This window comes from Lutzomyia longipalpis, chromosome 4, assembly GCF_024334085.1.
Source record: "Lutzomyia longipalpis isolate SR_M1_2022 chromosome 4, ASM2433408v1".
NCBI lineage: Eukaryota > Metazoa > Arthropoda > Insecta > Diptera > Psychodidae > Lutzomyia > Lutzomyia longipalpis.
This window is the reverse complement of record NC_074710.1, coordinates 9,303,322-9,328,145: the sequence shown is the minus strand read 5'-3', so window position 1 is coordinate 9,328,145 and position 24,824 is coordinate 9,303,322. Positions and strand designations below refer to the sequence as shown.

Genomic DNA, 24,824 nt, shown 5'->3' with positions numbered 1-24,824 from the left:
TTTTTTATGTAAAGTAGAACATGTCACAGTGCAAACACATTCCGTTGAGAAATTTGTTTATCCGCCTTTTAATTAATTGAAAGCTGTGGATTTTTTTTAAAGGTACTTTGTATCCTTTTTCACAATAAATTGTAGGTATTTTAAGACGTTTATTCAGAAAATAGTATATTTAAGATTGCAAGAAAAATATCTTTCGTTAAGTAAGAGAAAGGACGCCGTGGTAGCCATTTTGACTTAACGAAAAGACTCCATTTTAAAATAAATCAAAGACTGCAGTTTATCATTAAGGAATTCTACTTTTGTCTCTCCAAAATGGCTGTGTGGATGTCGAAATGACGTCCGGCCCTGAAGTTTTTAAAAAGAAGAAGAAGAAGAAGAAGTCTCTCCAAAATATCATTAAAAGAGTATTTTTTCAAGTACATTTGATAAAAAAAAAACAATTTCTTTATTCTATTATTTGCTATATGCTTCTTATGAATTCAAGTTAATTAAATTATTTTCATAAGTAGGAAATACGTTAAATTTTCGTGGAAGAAGCTAGAGACAACGTTTCCATTAAAAGTAATGTTCTCTATGAGGTGAAAAAAAATAAAATGATAAAAGGATCAAATGTTTCAATGTTTCTATGTTTCATGCGATTGCTAATAGATTAAATGTAAAGGACGCCACGTAGTAGCCATTTTGGTTTAACAAAATGGCGTAAATTGAAAAAATTATTACATCCAAGAGTTTTTTTTTTATCTCAAGGAAATTTTCTTACAAAATTGTTTAAAACAGTCAAAACTCAACCGACATTCTTCACCATTTTATGTTAAAGTTTCGACATCCAATTAATCAATAATAATCTTATATGAAACGAAAGAATTTAAATGTTCCTTGCTAAAAAGAATAACGAACAACCTGTAAAAAATTAATAGGGGCCCACTTAAGTGTCTCTCTTAACAGAACTTGTGCGCACTACTATACTCCACCACAAAACAGTTTTGGGGGAGAAAACATAATTTTCCTTTCATTATCAGAATTTTGTCATTTATATGATTAATTTAATTTATGAGTCCATTAGGAAAGCTCGATGTTTCAATTTTTCCCAATTTGTTTGTCACCGATTACAAGCTCACAAAATAACTCTGTGGGATGTCAAGTGGTTCGACAAAAGGGCCAAAATTGGCTCCAGCGTGGCACAATAATGCGGCAATGCGTGAGCGAAGAGTGGAATGAGGTTTCACCCTCAGTGGCATGTAATCTCCATTGTTATATTTGCTTATTTAGCGATATTTGAGCCACTCTCGATGAGGGATGAATTGTTTTTTTTTTTGCTACTCTAGCCCTCTCTAATGTGACACTAAATCCCATCCTTTTGCAACTTTCCCTTCAAGGGGGATGGAGGGAGGCACACGGTGGTGAGTTAATCCACCAGAAATGCGCAAATATCGTATTAAGAACCAAACACTGAGGCACGTGTCCTTAATCGAACTCGGTAAATAACCCAATTGTCACGTGGCTGCCAAGTGGCACATCGTCTCTACCGCCCTCCTCTATGCTATATAGAATTCTCACTTATGCTGCACACCCAACCACCCCCAACCCACGCACATTGATGTGAAAAATGAAAGAGAGAGATTAGTTTGGCATTAACTGAAAAATAAAAAGGTCTAATTTGCAGATAATAAAATCAGATAAAAAGAGGCGTAACGTTTTGTATTTTGTGTCTTGTAGCGCTTTGCACAGGGTGCACGGGGTTTGATGTTGTATCAACATAATCCCTGCCATGCACGGTGGGGTTCTATGGGAGAATTTGGTTTTTATCGTACACAAGCGTGAAATTCGATTTTTCTCTTTTAGTTTTTGCGATAGGGAAATTTGCTTATTAATTACTTTGAATGATTTGTTTGAATTTGCTTGAAAGATTTTCCAAAAGGACTTTATTCGTTATTGCATGGAAAAAAGCCCCTTATCGTAGAAAAAAAACTAATCAGGATATGCCTAATTTTGTAGAGAATTTAAGAGAAGAATAAGAAATTGCACAAAGAAATTTCTCATTTTCCACTGCAAGAGAAATCGGCAAAGATTTTCTCAAAAAATGCAAACAATGACGTCATCATTGTGTTTTTCTGTTTCTTTCAATGCATTTAAGTTTAAAAATAGATTCCTTTCAATTTTGTATTTTTTTTTGTAAAGATTCTTCTGAAATAAATCCTTTCAACAGTATTTTAAAATATTTCATATTCATATTCATATTCATATTCATATACCACTGTACATATGTGTGTTTGTCCTTTATGTCCCACATCATGTGGAGTCGAGGATTTTATGTTGGCGACTGAGCGCGCCACTGACGTAGCCCGTTTTTGGGTAAGACATGTGTAAATAATACTGCCTCGATACGATATATATAATATATAATTATTCTCCATAAGTTTAAACATCCTTCCCTCATGTACATAATTTTTATCAATCTCTCCACTGAGAAACATGTTTTGTTGGGCCTTCTGGGACACTTTCTCTCCATCCCAAACAAGCTCACAACAAAGTCTTGTTTGGGATTTTGTACCCCCGTGTTGTACAGGGAGAAGAAGAATGTAAAGAAGAGAATGGCCCATGAAATCGAGAAAATTAATTGTGATATATTTTAGTCAATGTTCCCGTGTTTGTCGACACGAGAGTCACCCCTTTGGGGTTACTTCTGCACAATCTTAATTTACCCCCGGAATTTAAATAATTAATTTCCACCCACACATACAACCAAGCAGAGACTCCGTGGTGTGCCTCACTCATGCTTATTCCTCTTTCTGTGACATGTGATTATAACTTGTGCTTGCATCCAAAAAGGGGTTTTTGCTCTACGAGAGGGATTGACGCTACTTGTAATAGAGGGAGAGAGGGTGGTATGTGGTGGAAAATCAAAGTTGATATGCCTCCCCCTCAATGTTGGTGGTTTTGGTACCAAACAGCGGTTACAGCAGCAATTCCCGTCATCCTCGACGGCGGCTGCTCTCTTGGGACCCATAAATCTCCACAAAGAAGCAAACTGGGGTTTGATTCGCTCGCATTCAGTGCTCTGACTCCCAAATAAATGGCCATCCACTCTGTCACAATATGAATTTATGCCTACCCATATGTTTATTTGTGATACCAACCAATAGTGAATTCATCATCCACTTGAACAACTTGTGTGTTTCAATATACTACATGATTTTCGCCCTTTCATGGAGAGAAATTCAATATGGAAAAGTGACCAAAATATCTTTTAATTTCTTTTGTGAATTAATTTTTAAAGAATTTGGTGGTTCAATCGATAGATTACTTGGCTCGCGTTTAAAATGTCTTCGGTTCGAATACAGATCAAATATTGACGAAATTTTATTCTAAAACTTTTTCTGTAATATTTTTCTTTTCTTTTATGATTTTTTTTTTTGGATTTCCTTTTAAGTTTTTGCTTTTTTTCTTGATTTTATTAGTTTTTATTTATTAATTTTTTTGTTTGAATTTTTCTATGGTTTGTAGGTCACTGAAATTAGGACTTCATAGCAAAGAAAATAGGGAAATAAAAAAATGATTAAGTAAAAGATTAAAATTTGTGGTTGCTTAAAGACTGCCTCTTCCTCTGATTCAACCGAAGTTCTAACAATAGGAATTATATTTTAAATTTTTTAAATTGTTTTTTTAAGCGTTTTGTTTAATTTTTAAACTTTCCAGGAAACTTTAGTCGATTTTTTATACATAATGGTTCAGTACATCTATTGGTCTACAAAGGGTTAGTTTTTCCTTTTTTCTTACTTTTGTATTTCTGATGTTTTAATTAATTTTCAAATAGTTCTTTGAAGGGTTAAAAAATATTTTTGTTAACCCCTGTTGTTTTAGGGGTTAAAAAATTGTTCTAATTTTTCATATCCTTTCTAGATTTTCTTAGGGTTACCCAACTAAAAGACCAATGAAGTATTTTCGTCTCATAGCTCGATTTTGAAAATATTTAATTTTGGAAACTTAACTTTTATTTTTTGTAGGTCTATGCCACTTTTTTAGAACAAACATTTTTGGCCAAAAATGTCTTATTTAAAAAAAAACTCTCAAAAATTATTTTCACATTATTCCACCAACTGGATTCCTTATGGTCCTTAAGGGGTTAATCTCTAGCCTCTTTTTTTAAAGTATCCTTCAACTACTTCCTATCTTAATAATTAAAATAAAAAAAAATAAATCTTTAAACTTAAATTACATTTTCTTTATTTTTTCCAAAATTCAAGCAATTTATGTCACATGTGAGAGCCACCTCTGAGGTTCCATTAAATCACATTGTAATGTGAATTCCTCACTACTTCTTGTGGATATGTAGGTACATAAAGAAATGGGAAAGTGTGAACGAGGAAAACGAACACATAATTATTTGTGATTAGAATGAAGAAATTTTCTTCTCGCAATTAGCCGCGAGTGCACACACTTTGGGCTTTTTTTTCTCCCTCTAACCGCTCACCTTTTACCATTTAATGAGTATTTAATTTCTTTATAGCGCAAAATTCACCAACACCTGCCATTTTGCCCATTAATTTGCATCATCATCTGCACACTTCCTCGATGAAATGGATCCCATCGTGGATTTTTGCCTCCTTTTTGCGGGTGGATGCAACCAGGCGGGATGCACGTGAAGAAAGCATTAACTATGCTAACTACCTATGTACACATACATATAGGTTATAGTTTAAAATGCGAGAGCATTGTGATTGCTTTTAATTCATAACATTTTAGGATTGCTGTTGCAATCATTTAAAATATGCGTAAAAATCGCATTTTACTCCTTTTGATTTTCTCCACATGCCGACGGCTGCAGGCATTTTCCAGCTATTTAGTATTGATTTTTTTTCTCCACTCCCCAAAAAAGCTCCCCCGAAGCGACCCAATTTTGAAATTGAAATTATTAATTTTCGAAGCGATACCGTCTGCTTCACAAAATTAAAAAAAAAACATATTTTAGGTAAAAATGATGAAAGTAATTAAATTGATAATGAATCTTTAAGATCGCTTGCCACCTGTTCTCAAGAACCACAACATTTGAATAGAGTTGGGGTTTCCATTAGAGCGTTACACAAGTATTTAGAACAAACACTCCCCTTTCATTGATGAGGCACAGAGAATTATTGTGAGAAAAATGTCTTAATATTTTTGTAACCGAGAGGCCTTTTTCTTCGTCTTATTCATGTTGTCCTCCTTGCGAAAAAGTGGGATCTCGAACAGGTCAAAAATCGTGGGGTTGGCGATCAGCCATTAAAAAATTTCAGGCAATAAATGTAAGTTATGCTATTAAGATTATTCGTTTAGCAAAATTGAAGTTAATTCAATGTGATATTTGGAATTCATTCAAAAATATGATTGATTCAAATGATCACTAAAGCACAAAAGCATATGCTTTATGCATTTTCAAGAAGCACAAATGGAGGCGTGGTTTATCAAATTCCATTTTTAAAGAAAAGTTTGATATCTAATCTTTTATGATAAATTTAAAATACAGCATCTAATATAAAATTACTGTGTAATTTAACTATTATTAAATAAAATAAGTACCTACATAGATACATAATATTGTACTCTGAAAAAAATAGTTTGTAGCGAGGTTTGTCAAAGTTTGCTAAAGGATATTAATTTGGAGGTAAATATGAAATTTAACAAACATGTTTGTTATTTGGAGATTATTGGTTGTAAAATGTTTGTAAATTCAGGAAAAAATACAAATAAGTACAAGCTTTAACAAACGTTTTACAAATTTTTGCAAACAAATTTTAATAAATTTGGAAGAACAAACTTTCTACAAACTTTACAAACATGTTCGTATGCTAGTTTGTTTATAAAATCAAACATTAACAAACATTTTTGATAAAGTTTGTTAAAAGGCTTGTTGTTTTGGTGTGCTAACAAACATTAACAAACAATTTTGATAAATTTTGTTTAAAGGTTTGTTACATTTACATCAGAAACGTCATTTTCAATTGTGCAGACAAAATAGAAATCGAAAAAGTGATTTTTTGAAAGAATGGAGTGCGATTTCATGGAGGATTCGCAATTATATACCCTGTACCATTAAATGGTAAGATATTTAAAGATAACCTCAATCGTGTAATAGAATAATTCTCGAATTAAACATCCTTTTTATTTATAGATAATGGAATCACAATGGAGCTTCTGGAGGAACTCCTGGAGAACGACATCAGTTTGACTTTCATCATCGCAACTAATAGTGAAATTTTACCGCGAATGGAGGAAGCAGCAGCTCGCCTGTAAAGCCCACCCATAGAACCCAAAACTATTGTAGGCTCTTATTGAAAAGTGAATAAAATATCGATAATTTTTATATAAAAGGATGTCTCTTATTTTAAAAGTTACAAAAAATAATAAACAAGCTTGCAAAGGTTTGCTAAGGTTTGTACGGAGGGCTATGCGAATTTTTATACAAATTTTTACAAACAATTACAAGCTTCTACAAACGTGGGTATTATTTTTTGAAATTACAAACATGGAGGTTAAAAAGTAATCTCCTTTGACAAAAAAGGGCTTTGACTCCTTTTCACTTCCATGTTTGTTAAAAAATGTATGGGAGTTACAAACTTTGACAAATTCAAATACAAACTATTTTTTTCAGAGTACGTACAGAAAACATAAATACCAAAAACAATATAATCTTTAAGTCTTCAGGCATGCAATAAAAATGTAAGTTCTTCATGGCAAACGGACACATAATAAAGTGAGTTCGAAAGCTACATTCCTCTTTAAATTATTAAATTAATTAATATGTCAAATCGTGTATACCTAATATCAATCATTATAATTCAGTTTATTAATAAAATTGCCGAGGAAGATATTTCTTCTATGATAATTTGCTGTGACGCATATTTCTTTTTACAAGAATTGTCACCTTTGACATTTATGTCACTTTGACGTTTAACGTTTGCGTGCTTTGTCAACCAGTAAAGAGAAATTATCATTAAAAAAACAATTTTAAATGTTTAGTTATTTATTAATCAACAACATAATCCCCTAACATTTCAAAGTAAATTAAAATGAGAAAAGTGAAAATAACAAAATTAGGAGCCACGTAGTCACAAAAGGGTTAATACATTCGTTGATAGAGGATATTTAAATCATTTTTGAGGTATATTTTATAAAACAAAACACATTTAGCTCACGCACAATAGGACATAATATCCATAATATTGATTTTCTTGCCGTCCCATGGCTATCCAACGTCTTCCAAACTCGCCCCATCATACCAGCAAATCAACCCAAATTGCATGTCTTGAGCAAATCACTAAGGAGTTAACCTGCTACTGAACCCCTATATTTTGGTTTCCCTCATCAGAAATTCAATTGAGTGAAATATTTCTGAATTTTCACTGCCAATTTATTATGTATAGTTTCTTTTTTCTCTCTTTCAAACGTTTTCCTTTTCACGTCACACAAAGGCGGTTATATTGCTACTTGAATTTGAAATTTTTGACATGTGGTAAAGTGTCAAAAAACGCGCGTCTGGAATTCAAATGAGCTCCATCGGGAGAAACATGCGCGTGTTAAGGAAGATTAGGAGGTAATAGGAGGAAGAAGATAAAGAAAAAAACGATATGTTTACATGAAATTCTCTCCGGAGACTAACACACATTATAAGGAGAGCTTTATGTGTGTTTTTCTCTTATTCCTCTCATCCATGAAAAAGCAATGTTTAACACATGGTAATTTTATTTCAATGTTCCACAGGAATCTGTATTGAACAGAGCATATTGAAATATACTCTCTTTGGCACATTTTACATTCTTACAGTCTGTTCTACAATTAGAAATTCATAAACTAAATTTTATAAAAAAAAGGGAATTTATACAATTTAGTAACTCCGTGATGCATCCCTTGTTAAGCTTGTTAATATTGAGAAGATTTTTTGCTAATTTGTATTTAATCAAATATTTCTGAGGTAGAGTCTGTCAAACGATATCTTTGACAGATCTCCTCTGTCAAAATTTATAGAAATGTCAAAATACCTTCTGTCAATCGAAATCTAACTCCAGATCTTTCATCGCCTAAAAGTGAATTTTTATCACTTTGAAAATTATATTCTTAATTGTTAAAATTCATTTAAAAAATGTTCTTGATATTTTTAGAATAAACTGTATGAGAAACCTAAATTGGGTATATCATAAATAATCACCCACACATTCAAACAACAACAGAAAAGGCCAATACATACAAATGTATGCCACTGTTTGTTGTAGAGAGAAATTGTTTATCGAAACATCTCCCATATGAACGATGAATTCCAACTTCCTCTGAGGCAGTTCGACTCTGCTGTAGATACATTCAAGCAGAGGCAATATATTGGCGTGAGTTTGTGGCATTTTGACGCGAATTTTTGCGGTACAAATAGAAATATCAATTTGCTAAAAGTGCTGCCCTATAATTTCACCACAATATCCGAAAGAGAGACTTTCGCGCCAGGAGTGCATAATACATACAGTGCAAAAAGAAGATGATTCACATCACGCGGGCTAACAAGCGCAAATTGGTACTCTACGGAATTATTTTGCTCATCGCTTACGCGATCTTCTCATCCGGCTACAGCAGCCATCGTTCCGAGACGACCATTGCAAATGCAAAGCCCGAAGATGTTTGGGAATTTGTGGCTGATTTTAGTAAAATGAAGCTTCTCAATCCAACCATGTAAGTAGTAGATACCTATATATTTATGTATTTATTGCATTATGGCTGCAATCTTCCGCTCCTTCGAGGTGTCGCGTTTCATTTAATATTCGCCACAAAGGGTTAAAAAAAACGCCACCTCGGTCCTCAACTACTAGGCGGTTAGCCCATACATTATTATCTAAAACAATATAAGAGAAGAAAACATCTTGCGTGAAAGGAAACAACCCAATAGCTATATGATTAAATGGCTCGTAGACGCGAGCATGCGATACATATATGTATGTATATATGTATGTATGTAAAAAAGGCTCGAGAAAATTGTTTATGCATGAGCAGAGAGAGAGAGAGAGAGAGAGAGAAGTTGAGGTGAGTACAGAGTTGGACAAAGTTACGCGATTGGAGTGCAACAGCCATGTGATTACCCAGGACAGCCAGTCTCAATTAAAGTGTTTAAAGTGATACGTGAAGTGACTCTAATTAATTTTTATGCTAATTCATTGATTACGTGGATATATCATCGACTCTAGATTTAATATTATGCATTTAATTTGAGACAAAGTATACATTTAATTTAGTACATTGGTGATAAATTGATAGCACATCATGCATTTTACATATTGTTAAGCATAATTTTATATCTTTTTCACTTTAAGAACTGAAGTATTTTATCAAACTCCTAGTTTGTCCCTGTTTTTAATTAAAAAATTCGCCTAGAAAACTCTACTGTAAGAATCGGCTGTCAAAAAACTTCTGTCAAAAAATTAGTGGCAAGTAACTTATGTCAAAAACCCGCTATTTAAAATATTGTCAAAATTTTGTCTCACAATATCTACTGTCAAAAATTATATTTCAAAAAACTTCTGACATATTTTCCTGTCAAAAATCTTCTATCACAATGTTTCTGCCAGCAAAAATCTGTAAACTGTGATGTCCAAAATCTACTCTCAATGACTTTTGTCAAAGAATGTCTGTTTAAAATATGCTGTCGAAAATCATTTGTCAAAATTCTCCTGTCAATAATGGAAAACCTTCTTCTAAAAATCATCTACTTAACACAAATTTTTTGTCAAAATTTAATTAAAAAATATCAAAAATCAGCTGTCATTTTTTTAAATTCTTTAATCAAAATATTCTATCAAAAATCTGTTATCTAAATTCTTTTATCAATAAACATTATATTAAGTGTCTTCTGTCAAAAATTGAAAACATTGAGAATTAGCAAATTCCTGTAGTTTTTTTATATGAATTTTAAATGGGAGAACGATCAGTTCGACGCCTAAAGATTTCCAATGGTCAATCAAATATCTTCTGCAAAATTTAATATCAAAAATCCAATTTGCCGAATAACTTTTGTCAAAACTACTGTCATTTTTTAATTCTCCGTTTGAAATATTCTGTCAGAAATCGTTTGTAGAAATTCTTATCAATATAATTACGATACAAGAATTTTACTGTAATAAATCATCTGTCAATTTTCAGATTTAAAAAATATCCGTTTATCTAACCTAACCACAACCTAACCGATTTTAATAAATAAAATAATAATTTTTCTTTTCAACAAAAAACTTTTTAAAGAAAATAATAAAGTAAATTGAAAATAATTTTAAATTAATCTTTTAGTTTGGATTTCTACATCACATCGGACACAGGAAATGCAGACCACTGGAAGTATTCAGTGGCCTATAAGGAAAAACTAGCTTACTGGCCGCATTGGCAAAACCACGGTGAGGCTCAAATAAGTGTGAAGAAGCTACCACAATCGAAAGGAGGTCATCTCTCCGTTGATTCTACGCACCGTACGTGCTTCCTCTACGGCCTATACTGCTGTAAGTATTTTATATGGGCAAAAAAAGTTGCATTGTTGCACTGCACTAGGGCAATTAATTATAATCCAATTTGTGTTTCCCATTTTCGTGCGCCTTTTTTTTCACAATCCACATGGGCATTTTACACACAAACACACACAGTACGAGCCGAAGGAAGCTTTAGCTTTTCCCCCAATCCCACTGGAGGGACTCATGTGGTGGAGACCGTGCATTTCCAGTGCCCCCCATTCCTGGGCAGATTCTGCCGTGCCGAAGTGCAATTCCAGCGCAATGCCATTATGAACAACTTATCTTATCAATTCAATCGTCATTTGCTGTGAAAAGCCCCAAAAATGCTGTACAAAATAGCCGGGGAAAATTTCAATTATTTAATTTTCCCCAAAATGCGGCCTCATCTACATCATTTGTGGTGAGAATTAAAATAAATTGTTTTAAATGAGAGAAGCCAAAATAAACCAACAAAGAATGCCGCCAGAGGTATTTGTTTTATATAAAGGTAATTAAAATAATTCGTGATTATAGTTTATATTATTTTCAAAACTGGTACATAACATAGGAATATAGGGTCAGTTATACAAAATATGAAATCATAAATTTTTGCAAAATTATTTTTAATTTTAATCGATTTATTCATTTAAATTGTTTTTTTTTAATAAATTTTAGTATTTTTTGCATCTATATTTCAAAGTATAAAGTAGGTATTCAAAGTATTTCAGGAAGTTCTAATTAAATTTTCGCACAAAAACTGTTCTAAAAGAAATATTTTTATAAAGAAAAGAGCATTTTTGTAAAAATACCTAATAAATAAAATATATTTCTGCAAAATTTAATTTGTTTAATGAAGAATTTTTAAGCCTTTGCTTTGAATTTCCCTGAAAATATTATTTTCTTATCTCTCATAAACAAGAATTTCTCTTCTATTCTAACATTTTCCTGTTTTGTTTTCTTGTTAAAAATAAAAATTCTTCAGAACAGTTTTGAATTTTAGCACAGATTTAGCCAAGAACTTTTTAAAATTTTCACAAAATCTGATTAAAAAACATCTAGAAAAGTTAATTTTCAATCGTAATTTTTGAAATTTTGAACAAAAATTTCTAAAACTCTTCTTTTAACCGATTTTATTTAAACTTTTTAAAGTTAAAATTTTGAATGCCAAATAAAGAAAATTTTCTGAGTGTAGGTATTAGTAGAAAGACTCAAGTCTTGGTGAAAGCCATACGAATTGATAAAAAAAATTGCCATATTAAATCACCCTATATTAGACAGCTTTACCCTATAAACACTCTTTGACTTACATTGCGTTTTAATTTATCAGAAGATTTTTTAGGCCAAAAATAGCCTATTGAGACGTAAGATTTAGCGTAACTAAAGAAATATATTCCGCATAATGTGAAACAAATCAATCAAAACAAAATTCTATATTGATTATTATTTTCATTTTCGAGCTTTCCAGGAAGCTTCGAAAAATTCAAAATAAAAAAAACTCCTTCCTGTCTTTATCTTGAACAAATCTACGTACTAACGATTATAATTTGCTTTTAGTAGAGTATTTTTGCCATTTCCTCGCAAAGTTGTGGTTTGTAAATTGGTTGTGTATATAGCAGTAAGGTAGGTAGGTAGGTATGTGGAGAGCTTTATGCGAGGAAATTTATATTCTTCAACAATCTCATCTCTCTTTGATGAAGACATCAAAATGGTATTTAAGATATTTGAGATTTCTCTCTTTTTCCCTTTTATTGTTGCCCCCATTGTTCCAGAGAGAGGTGGAACGTAAAAGCCTAATAAAATCTTTTTGGCTCGTTATTCTTCAATCAAGCACCAAAAACCTTAACACCAGCTCAATGGGGCCCACAGCACCACTGCTGAGGAATAAAATGTTAAAGATATATTTACACTGAGGCGGAGCAATGCCATCACGCGATTTTCCCTTTCGGTCGTATACGGAGATTTTCTTTGCAGGTCAAACCATAGGAGAATGGGAAGCGGGAGATCATTTACCCGTAGGTGTTGGACGCGGCAGCTAAGGTATTTTATTAAATACAATTAGATCACAACATGAAAACCCAAAGGAAGGTGCTTAATTATTTTTCTTTTCCCCTCTTTTGGACGTCTAATCGACAATGACGCCAAACTGAGAATTTCTCGTGGTTTGTTTGTTCTTTCTTTTTATTCTTCTATTTCTTTTTGGGGAAATAACTGAAGAGAAAAAAATAATTTAATATATTCAAGCCGGAATATGGATGAGCAGCACATGATGAATTCATGAATCGGCTACCCCAAAGTGCCGAATAAACACAAAACTTTTGTTAAGAGATACACTCATCGAAAGTTTATTGTGCCCACGGGAATGCCAAAAGAAGATGCCATCGCACGTCCCAATTCGCATCCGCATTGAACCTTACTTGACGCAGAAATATACATTGAAGAGGAAGAAAAAAAAGACAGGGCGCAGGGGAATCCCAAAACCAAACCAGAGAATCCCTCATACACACTGAACAGAGCCCTGGCACTCCCTTGGAAAACCACTTAAGCAAAGGGAGGTGATGAAACAAAAAAAAAGAGCAGGCAGCAAAGAGGGAAAGTCATCCCTCGAGGAACAAAAGGAAAATAAAATAAACGAGGGGAAAATCCGTATAACATAGTTATTTACCACAAATGTTACAAATCTGATTTAAAATGAAATAATAATGTGTATAATAAAATGAAAATGATGAGGTTCAATACCCTCCTCATTGGCTCTTGCCTTTCCACCACCAGTATGAGAGGGAACAAAGTCCTGGGGATAAATTTGGGGTGGCTAGTAATCAATTTTTTTTACCCATTGCTCTCATTGCTCTAGCAGCACCTCTAAGAGTAATTTTCCACCCCACAACCAAACTGAGGAAAACATAAGGAATAATTTTGCCACAAACCATCCCCCGCGCAACCACCCCATGAATTCTTCAGGGAAATTCCATGTGATGACTCCACCAATGAAGAAATTTCACTTGGGGTCCACACCAGCAAAGTGAATCTTTTCCATATTCTATACACGCATTAGGGGATATTAAGGGATGGTCACGTTATTTTGGAAACTCTACAGGAACAAAATGGCCAAAATGTGAGAATTTCAAATAATTTTTTTGAACACAAAAATTTATTTTCTAAATCGAAATTACTGAATTCTTATCATTATTTGGCCATTTAACGAGAGTACAAGCAAATTTTGAATTTTTGGTTTCAAAATTGGCTTGAAAATCGCTCTTGAAAGTCCCCGAGTTTCCAAAATAACGTGACCATCCCTTATTTGAAAAGCGTAAATGTGTAAGTAAACACGTAAAATAATAATTTTTTTAACAGTAGGATGAAAATAAAAAAAAAACTTTTTTATAATATTAAAATCATATTTAAAAAGAAATCCAAATAAAAGATTTTCAATGTTAGAGGAAACGTCAAAAGTTAGAAAAAAAACGTAAGAAATGTCAAATGTTAGAAAAGAAACGTCAATCGTAAAAATTCTCCAAATCAATTGTCAATATTTGCATATTTGAATATAACGACTTTTTTGCGGATTAATAACCTCAATCTCCACAAACTTGGTTTCTGTCCATTTTAAGCATTTATTTTTAATTAAACTTTAAAAATTATTGAAAAATTTCATAGATCTGAAAAGTTCGTTATTTCGACCTCTTAGCCAAAACTTGGCTTTATAAAAATGAAACTTTTTAAGTTTACGCATCTTTTGGCAGCAGAAGTTTTCAGATATCTCAATACAATCAAGTTATACACGGTTAAAATCATTCCAAAATTTCCTGGCCACCCTGTAGAAATATTAATATTCTATCTGTAAGTTTTTTTTTGTTTAAAATTGTAAAAACTTTCCACTTTCTGTACCTACTGATTTAAGGTTTTGTACTAATAAAAGTATTTTCAATTTTGCAAAATCTTTTTTTTTTAATTCAATAATTCTTTACATTTTCTTTTTAACCAAAAAATAAATATATATAAAAATTAAAATGAATTTGACAACAAATATAAATTCTCAAAAAATATAGATCAGATTTTATTCTATTAAAATAAAGTAAATTAAAAAAAAATGAATTAAACGTCCATTTGAAAATTCAATTGTATCTGAATGAAGATCGTATAAAGTTCTGCACTATTCAATATTGAGTAAATGAAAAGCAATGCATGAGAATTAGTTTGAATAAAAAAGAGCAAATATTGTTTCTCTCGGAACGCCCCCAGTTAAATCCGCCAGACTATTTTATACTGCAGAGTATTAACGTGGTAAATATACATATTTTGATAAATAAAAATATAGAGTTGAACGTCGTAGAATAGCCTAAAAAAATATACGCTTTAAACTATAATTTTGGTAGATAGATTACATTTGATGATATTCTGTCGTTAATTTTTGTGGAAATGACAGTACATCTTTGACATTTCCTTGACACATCTTTATTTGACAAATATCTCTTGACTTTTTTACGTTTATTAACGTTATACTTGTCAAATCTATAGGTCCAATAACTTGACCAATTTTTTTAAATATTTTATTCAACATTTAATATTAAAAAAAAGTCAAAAAAAACTCACCCTTATCCTCATTGGAATCTTCACTAGGCGGTCCTGGCATTGTTCGCGTTAGCGTTAACCCACCAGGATGATTGATCCCATTTATGGTGGCCAAACCACCACCCCCACTCGCTCCTAGCGTACCCAGACTCGTAGCTGAGGGTCCCCCACTCCCTGAGCCACCACCATTTCCGGTGGCTGGTCCAAAACGTGGGCGATTGAGGAAGGGACCCCCAAACATGCTGGGTACGCCGAATTGCAAAAATGGTGCCCATGGGGGTACACGAGCTCGCGGCGCTAGCTGAGCCGCCGCCGCTGCATACAGCTGCAGCGCCGACGGCTGAAGGCCGCCTGCAGAGCCCTGCAAACTCGGCAGCAAATTCTGATGCTCCAACACCATCTTTCGCTTACGTCCACTTGGGCATTCAATGGCTTCCCGTGCAATCGTCCAGCTTCTTGCCCATTGAGGAGATTACAAAGAATCCCTTTGCAATTATCCTCCGTAATCTCACATTATTTTCTGTGTTGCACTGGCATGATTTTTTTAGCTAAAATTCACGCGAATTTACGAATTAGAAAAGGATTTTTATAAGAAAAATTGAGAATTGCAAAATTCTTGAGGACTTTCTCGAGGTTAATATTTGAACTTTTTTACTGGATTTTATAACGTTTTTCAGGGAAAGATTTCATTTGAGCACTGTGGAAAAGGGATGTTGGAGAAATCTTCCCTTAAAGGAAATAATTGTATGCGTTCCTTTACAACAATAGTGGCTGTTAGAATCAGTCAAAAATTAAATGAACAAGTTAAGAAAAGAAAATTAGAAAACAAGTAACGTTTCGATTTATTATTGTACCTTCTTCAAGTCTTGAAAGGTTACTTTTTCGTGAATTTTAATCAATTCAGCCCCTACATAATTTAAATTGAACTAATGATTTTAAGAATATTTCTAATTTAAGACACTGTTGAAAAATTCTTCTTTAACCCTTTCGCGTCCACGTGAAACTTACAAAAACATTGGAAAATGCGCTATTTTTATTGCGATATTTATTCCCAGAGAGCTTCCAAAAGACATTTTTTAAGAAAAACCTCTTTTTCGGCCTCCACTGCGTGAATTTAATTCATTTCTAACTTTGAAAAACAATTAAATTCATAAATGTTTGGAAATAAAAATGTGTCATATTTGGGTCTATGTAAGTCCCAAATAACGCGAAAGAGTTAAACTATTTTTCTGTAGGGGAGACCGGGGCTAATAAAGTCACTTAAGGGTTTGGAAAAAGCCTAAAATATCATATTTCCTAGCTAGATAGAACAAAATGATCTGAGAAAGAGTTTTAGCGCAGTAAATTTCCTAAAGAAATGAGCTCTACATTTTGCTTTATTTATTTGGGAAATATGATATTTTGAGCATTTAGGAGGACCGGTCCCCCTAATGATTTTGTTCAATACTTTATGCAATTTTCCTAAAAACCCAAAATATTCTTTGCAAAAAAAATCAAAAAATTATCTAAAATAATCATTTCTCAACCCTCAATTCAATCACTTTTTTTAAACAATTAAATTATTTTTGTGCCACTATCATATCCAATGCACCATAAAAGTATAAATTTTATTTTATTTCATTTTCTCTTCTGCTCTGTGCTTAAGTCAATTTATGAAACTGAACGTCTTTCTTACTGTCCCGTGATTCGATAATCCCATATGCCAGAGTAATCTGGGCTTTAGGTCAAAAAGTGCCCGTAATCGCTGTCCAGGGAATTCTGCCGCAATTCCTTATCGTCGATTGTTGGAAAATTATTATTTTGTCTCTCTCGAAGAAACAGACTCAAGACACATAATGTCGATGAAAAAAAAGCTTGTGTGGTGCTTTTTTTGTGTCTACAACCAGCAGGGATCATCGGGCACCAAGGAGAGTGATTATGTTTATGAAATTTAATTTAATAATGCCATTTTCTATGCATTAATTAATTTAAACTTTGGTTTAGTTTTAAATAAACATCATCGCTGAAAATGAGATTTAGAGATTTCAAAATGAACTTCGCGCTATTCCACAAATGATTTAGTGCCTGTTTATAAAATTATATTCACATAATTGTTTTTAATTTATGTCGAGTCTGGTGCCAGGAAATCCCTGTCTTATGATGCCATAATCAATTTCTTATGTTTTTGTGGAGATAAAAGAAAGCGCCGCCATTATGAACAAACTATGTCTAATTTGAACCATGGTTTATAATTGATAATAGGCAGGGATCAGAGGGAGAAATTCCTCTGCAGGAATTTTTTTCTCTTATTTAACAAATAGATTTATTTTACCTAATAATACTTTGTCTTTCTAAATTAATTAAATCTCCAGTTCTCTCGTGACTAGGAAGTAAATTAACTTTATGGTGTAAATCTTTAGAGTTTTTATCTCATTTCTCTGTAGACTGAACTAAAGTCTATGCGATTTATTGAATCATTTTATAAACCAAAAAAAACTTAATTGATTCGTACATATGCATACGGTTTAGATATGAATATTTTATCTAATTAATATTTCAAACAAATATACCTAACGTATAATTTACAGGTCTTTTCAATTAATAAACAAAGTTAGATTACCTATTCACATATTAATAAAAATTGTACGTATTCAATTTGATAAAAGGTTAACCTTTTGTACGCCAGGTGTGTGTCACTAACACGCTTATTATCCTGACGAAATATTTTGGGTCCCTTGAAATTTTTTCACTTTATCAAATTAGAATGAAGCAATTAAGTTCATTATGTGGGCCTGGGGTGCAGTGGATAGAGCGCTTGAGTGCGCATCCAAAGGTCGCCGGTTCGAATACAGAACCCGGCAACGCACCCCATCCGCCAACGTGCAATTAGATCACGTTGACCGGTTGGATCAGGAGATTGATACACTCCTATCTGTAAAATGGCCCACACGTGGTAGTATCTAGCAAGGCCGCCCACTACTTCTCCGCAAGGAGAACAACAACATCATATAGGGCGGCCGGCCCTGTTCCTATATGGGACGTAGCGCCAAAATATTTTTTAATTAAGTTCATTGAATTTAATTTCTTTTATTTTGCAGCAACATTTAGTTTTTAGAGTTTTTTTAACCCTTGGAGGATCGAGGTCTCTAACCTCATAACTTTGACCTTAATTTTCTTTCAAAGAAAATGTTTTTTGCAAGTTTTCTTTCGACGATCTTGAAGTAATTGAAATTCCCTACACCCAGATGTAGGAATTTATTACGGAATGTTCAATAGATTTTAGTTCTGTAGCGATTGAGAAAAGTCAAATTGGCCACGGTGGCTAGCAAAATCCTCCAAGGGTTAAATAGTTTTTATTCAAAAAAAAATCTGTATAATCGCAGTAGGTACTTAAAAAAAGCGTACAGTAAAGTGAGTAAAGTAATCCAACTCGACATGCGAAGGGTTAACTTTATTTTTGAAATAATTTTTTAAAAGTTTTCCCTTTAAGTTCTAAAAATTCATTAAATGTATTGAAATAATAAATATTCATCATAATGAATCACAGAAAATAAATAAATATCCGTTTGACTATTTTTTAAGATAAAAATCATCATCCTCTAATTAAAATAAATCTAATTAGAACCTTTAATATATTTTTTTAATTATTAAATTTCTATCATAATTAGTTGGTGTTCCACTTCGTGGCCAACACCAAGTATTGTAATCGTCGGATTTTCCGACCACCTCAGATCGGGCTCAAACTTGGTATGAGCACGTTTCAGACAATCCACATTCCAAAACTGGTGGTGGAAAATTTTTGATCCGGCCGGCCTGCCGGCCTGCCGTCCGGGACTCTAAACTTTGCCTTATAGCTCGAGAATGGTAATAGAAAGAGACTTCCGGTTTGAAGTTTTCTATAGAAATGTGGGTGTAAAATTTCATTTTTTCGCATTTTCGAAATCCAAGATGGCCGCCGTCCGCCATTTTGAAATACTGTCAACCACTTCCCTTACCGCTAGAGATCTGAAATTTTAGTATGTTGTAGAGCTCAGTGAGACGTTTTCATCGATAATTCATACTTGAAAATCGGTCAAGCGGTTTAGCAAATATGGCGGCCTAAAGCAAAAAGTGTTTTTTCAATATAACTCGAGAACGGCTTGACCGATTTTGACCATCTTGGTATCAAATGAAAGGTATTGCAAAGCCCTACAACTGTCTAGAACATTTCAAGTTTCAAAAACAACCGCAAGAGGCGCTAAATTCAAAAACAAAAATTGCCTAACTTTACGGGGCAATATCTCCGAATCCCCATTATCGATTTCCTTTAAATTTTGATATGTTGTAGCCTGACTCAATATCTGTCACCAGTCCGAAAATGAAGAAAATCTATGTCGCCGTTTAGAAGATATAGCCATTTGAAAAATTCTTGAGTTTGAAAAGTTCTAAGAGCTATATCTCTTGAACCGCTTGACCGATTTTGCTCATCTTAGTATCAAATTAAAGGTTTTGCAAAACTCTACAACTTTTTAGAACATCAGAAACCTCTAGAACTATTCCTTTGGGACAAAAAATATCAAAAACTATTTTCGTAAAATAAAAAGCCGCCATTTTGTGTTTTGGAGGTGACCTTGAAAATTATTGAAATTTATCTCAATTTATAGCCTGTTTTAATACCTTTCCAAAACTAGTCAAGAAATTTATGTAGGTCTTATAGAACCAGAAATATTACCATTTTTATCCTTCAAATTGCCGAATTTCACATAAAAATCAATTTTGTCCACTAATTCTGCTCACAAATAGTATTACAACGCATATTAAAACTTCTACACGTTGTGGGACACCAACTCTTATAACTGGACGCGTTATGATTGACTTTTCTATGCTAATCAATAGAAAATAAAACCAATTGGAATATTGTCAATTTTAAACCGGGAGCACTACTTAAATGTTTATTATTAAAATATTTCTGCTCTGTTTAAATAAATGATTTTTACGTCTTGAATTTCTTTGGACTTAAGGATTTTATTAGCCTCTAAGTAGTATGTAGTTATCTTATAATTTATCTTGCTACATAATGAATTAGAAAAAATAGAGACTTTTAAATTGCATATCCAATCACTTTCAGGATATTAGTTTTTACACTTGTTACCCTAAATAACGAACATTTCTCTATCTCATCTGTGAACTGTGATCATACGTTGTTCAGAACATGATTTTTAACGCTTTCTGTAATATTTTATTTTTCTCAAAATTCAGCAGATTGACTCACAAAACGAACAATTCGTACTACGTACATCAGTAAACACGTTTAATAAACTTTATAGTCATTAGATAAACATCCAATTAGACTCTAATTGTATGTCATCAGTCACTTTGCTGCATCAATTCCTCCTCCCACCTAATTGTCAATTATAATGTCTTTTTCTCGATTAAAAATCAATAAACAATCAAAAGTTTGTTTGAAGTAAATCCCTTCAACAGCAAAATTATCAATAAATTATGCAAAAATGGTATCAAAACATAGTATTACACAATGTATTGAGAGTGAAGGAGTCATTTCGTGCCGCCGGAAAAGTTTTCGTTGCAACCCCCTTTTTGTCCTCTAGAAATTTACAATTTTCATCAATTAATCATTTTCAAAGCGAAGATGATTAATAGTTTCACTTACATTTTTCAATATATTTTTTTGTTTAAGTTATTCGTTTAACTCAGAGGTAGTTTTTTTTTAGAAATATCCTTTCAATCAGTCGGTGGGATTTGCATAGCTACTACGAAGATAGTTTTTATCCATTTTACATGTGTAAATCACTAAACACAATCTCTGCACTTATTATTTTTGCTCTATGTATTAAAAATAACCTCACTTTTTTTTTTATCTATTTTCCTGGAGAAATTGAGATAAACGGCGCGTTTAAGAAGGAAGTATAAATGAAATAAAATGTTAGAAATTCAATATGGACACAATCACACACAATTTAATTTAAATTTAAATGCATTTAAAGACAAAACAATCAGTTTGTGACGGTTAATTGAGCACTGTGTAATGGCGATGGTGTGTCAATTGATTCTTCACTCATTTAATTATTAATAATTCCCCGCGCACTAATCTGTAATATTGCAGATTGGAAAATGGTTATGTTGCAAATTACAGTGTTGTGTGTGCAAATAGTGAAAATATGCGCGACTGCAGCCATATGTATGTATATGTATGTATTTTCATGAAAAAGATCGCGACGACGACGGCAATGGGAAATCACATTGAATATTCACAGAGAACTGAAACGAACTGTTATATTCAATCTGCCTGAAAATATCGCTTGCCGGCTGTTAATCGTTTCGTGGTGGGATAGGGGCCGGGTGGCGTGGCGCGGGGTGCAATTATCAATAAAATAGAGGCGTGCCCTCGCAGCCAAGAGAGCCGTCCAAAGCCCGGGCACTCTGCCAGTACGAAATGGCTGCGTTGTGTGAGTGCGGCTGCGGCGCAGCCAGACTGGGGTGCCGCCTCTCAAGTGTTGCGATTGGATGGTGGACTCCGTTTCTCACTTTGCTGGCAACACGACCATTGATTAAATTTGATTAAAAATCAATCTCCCCAGACCTGCGATTGAATTAAAGCTGTTTGCAATAGTTATAATATTACATGGTTAAGAAGAAACCTCTAATGCGTTGTTCGTTTTTCGACACACGCCATCCCGTTCACACCGCTGACACCAGTGTTGTGCGACAGGGATGCTATACCACCACAACACACGGCATCCCAATCACTGAGCCGTTTCTTTAAGTAGGTTTCTTTTTTTTCTTCTTCTTATTTCTTTCCACAAAACTCCCGACATTTTATATCCATTTTCTCTTGATGATTTCGAATTAATTTCTTTCTCATTATTGTGATTTGATCCGATATATTGATTTATTTCAAACCGATAATAGCCACTTCGTTATGTGTGTTGCCCACTGTAACGATTCAATCCTACCCACATCAACCACTCTTCTTCCAATTAACTGATTTTTTTTATTGCTGCCACCCTAACGTCTCGTGAAGCATACGAGAGACCTCTCAAATTAGTTTCATACAATTTTTGCAGTCATAAAAAAAGGTACCAAAAAGCGCTTTTGGCATTTTGATTGACCCATTAAAAGTGCGACGCTTAATTTGAATAACTAACGACCATAAGTAGCGACTATACGACAGGTGCTCGTTGATTGATAAATTAGATTTTGTTCACTTTAGGAACATTAGAAGATGGCAGCAATTTTCGGCATAAATATAGTAAAATTGAGGGTTTTTTTTACATCAAATTGTACATTTTATACTACATAGATAAATAAAAATGCTAATGAAGATTAGAAGAAAACATGGCGGAAAGATTTTCAATGAAAACGTAATTATTTGAGGTTAAGAAACAATTTAATTATATTTCCTAGCAAAAGAAGACGTTCTCACTGAAAAAAATGTCCTCTGAAACCTTTTGGAGAATAAAAATCGTTAGAAAACGACCATATGTTTCTAGGTTTCATGTAGTCGCGAAAGGGTTAGGTAGAATACAAAAAAAAACAATGAATTAGGCAATTTAAAAGCAACTTTTTTTATTTTTAAAATGAAAAAGAAACGAATCTCATCAGCGAAGATATTATCCGTTTTTTCTGATTTTTTTAAGATAAAAAATCACTTCAATACCTCAAACGGAATGAATAAGATCAGCATTGAAATTTTCGGATATTTGAACCCATTTATGCGGGGGAAATATAGATGAAATTTTAAATAAAATGATAGATCTTAAATTAGAGTAGAGAGAAAGAAAAAAAAATATTTTTCAATTTTATTGTAAAATAAATTAATTTCAAATTATTTTTTGTCTCAAATAGCCCCACTTTTCCCTTTTTTCGACTTTTCTTACTTTATTATTCAAATACCGTCAAACGGGGTTAAATGAGATCATATTGGGCATTAAAGTACCTATTCCTTTTTTTTTATTGAAGTTAACCCTTTTGTGACAAATGTTAAATTGAATAAGATCGGTATTTGATAATTTTAAATTAGGTTTAATTTGTTTCTAATAATTATCTGTGTTTTTAATTATCATTGTATTTATCCTCCCTTATACGTTGACCGTTTGAGGACATAAATTATTGTTTTACTACTTTAATAAAAAAGAACCTTTTCATTTAGAATTTCTTAATATTGAAGACATTTTACACACCGAATATGGACAGGGATAACTAATGAATCATTCACAGATTATTTTCAATTTCATACTCTCGAAATTAATCTCCAATTTCACCCCTTTTTTCCACATCAATGGTGCTAAACTTAAATATTTATGACCAACCCACAAAAATAATTTCAACAATCTGTTCAGATTTCTTCGTATTACGCAATATCAAGTGTTTAAGCAACGTGGGGGTTAAATCAACCTCCAAAACCACAACTATATTTAATGAGATGACAATCTCATTATTTTTTTTTCATTTTTGTCAACTCAAAACATTTTTTTTGTTAATGTCCATCAAATTATATCATCTCCTGCTTTTTAATCGGATAGGGGATATGACAGCATGGCACATCCCATTTTACATCGGCAGCATATTCCAATTTCTTCAAAATCAGATAATCCATTAATAATAATAGATAAATCTCTTCTGACTATTGCTCGTTTCTCCTATAATGGTTTATTCGCACAAATAGACATATGACTGCACCATACATATCATGATTTCTGCTGCATCCCCATAATAATTCTTCCATCCTTGGTCGGGGAGGTAGTTGCAACCAGCACATTGAGAGGAATTTCAGTATACACCATCCTCAATAAGAGAGAGGATTGTGTATAAATTGTAACAGATTTTTCTATTAAATCTCAATGTGGCGTGACAATTGTGTTGTGCCCTAATTTGTTTCGCTGATTTTGGTGCGAAGATTGCGTGTTGTTCGGACGGGAGATTTATTAATATTAAGAGGGTTGTGGGCATTGATAAATACAAAAGAGGCGCAGAAAAATAACACCACCACCAAAATTCATTCACAGAGGGGTTGGTATACTATGTATATTTGAATTTATGAAGATTATCATTAACTTTTTGAATTAACTCAATCAAATATGGGATCAAATCGATGGTCTTTTTCCTCTTTTCCTCATGAGTATATTGTTGGATTGAGAATTACAATGAAAATCGCATCAAATGGATTTATTACAAGGATTTAATGCGAAGGAAATATTATGAGTTTATTGCAGGATTTTCCCTAATTTGATGCTATTCCGTAAAAATAAAATATCTAATGCTTTGACATTGAAGGCAGTTATATTTGAAAGTTTTTACAGTGACAGTTACTGTACTGACAGTTAGCGAATTGACATATTCAAGTAAAATTGACAGTGAAGCCTCCATAAGTGACAGTTTTTGCAATGACAGTTACTATATTTGACAGCTGCTAAACTGGCAGTATTTATTTTTGATGACAGCTACAATTAACAGTTGTTCAATTGAAAGCTACAAATTGACATAAGTAAAATTGACTGTATTCTAAAACAGCTGTAAATGACAGTTTTCGCACTGTCAATTACTCCATTAGAAATCTAATAAATTGGCATAAGTTACGTTGATAGTACAATCTTTATTCTGCAGCTATAATTGACAATTCTACGTATTAACAGTTACTAAGCTGCCAAATTGACATATGCAAAATTGACAGTATCTGTACTTTACACAGCAGCTTTAAATGACAGTTGATGTATTACAGAATGTAAAACTATTTTGGCAGCAGCAACATTTGACAGAAGATACATTGACAGCATGTTTGTTTGACAACAG

The 24,824-nt window shown here is 32.9% G+C and overlaps 2 protein-coding genes across 2 annotated transcripts in view; one reads left to right on the top strand and one right to left on the bottom strand.

Annotated features, from left to right (window-relative positions):
- The window catches only part of LOC129796184 (protein ABHD11-like), a 48,813-nt gene extending 37,489 nt beyond the window's left edge, over positions 1-11,324 (top strand). Inside the window, exons 3-4 of the mRNA XM_055837960.1 lie at positions 10,294-10,499; positions 10,641-11,324. Coding sequence (XP_055693935.1) covers positions 10,294-10,499; positions 10,641-10,819 — 385 coding nt within the window. The 3' untranslated portion in view covers positions 10,820-11,324. The remainder of the gene's footprint in view (positions 1-10,293; positions 10,500-10,640) is intronic.
- LOC129796179 (homeobox protein unc-4-like) overlaps positions 1-21,305 on the bottom strand; it is a 29,874-nt gene extending 8,569 nt beyond the window's left edge. Inside the window, exons 1-2 of the mRNA XM_055837955.1 lie at positions 20,686-21,305; positions 15,078-15,604 (exon numbers count right to left, since the gene is read on the bottom strand). Of these exons, the coding sequence (XP_055693930.1) occupies positions 15,078-15,456 (379 nt within the window). The 5' untranslated portion in view covers positions 15,457-15,604; positions 20,686-21,305. The remainder of the gene's footprint in view (positions 1-15,077; positions 15,605-20,685) is intronic.
- Positions 21,306-24,824: the final 3,519 nt, after the last annotated feature.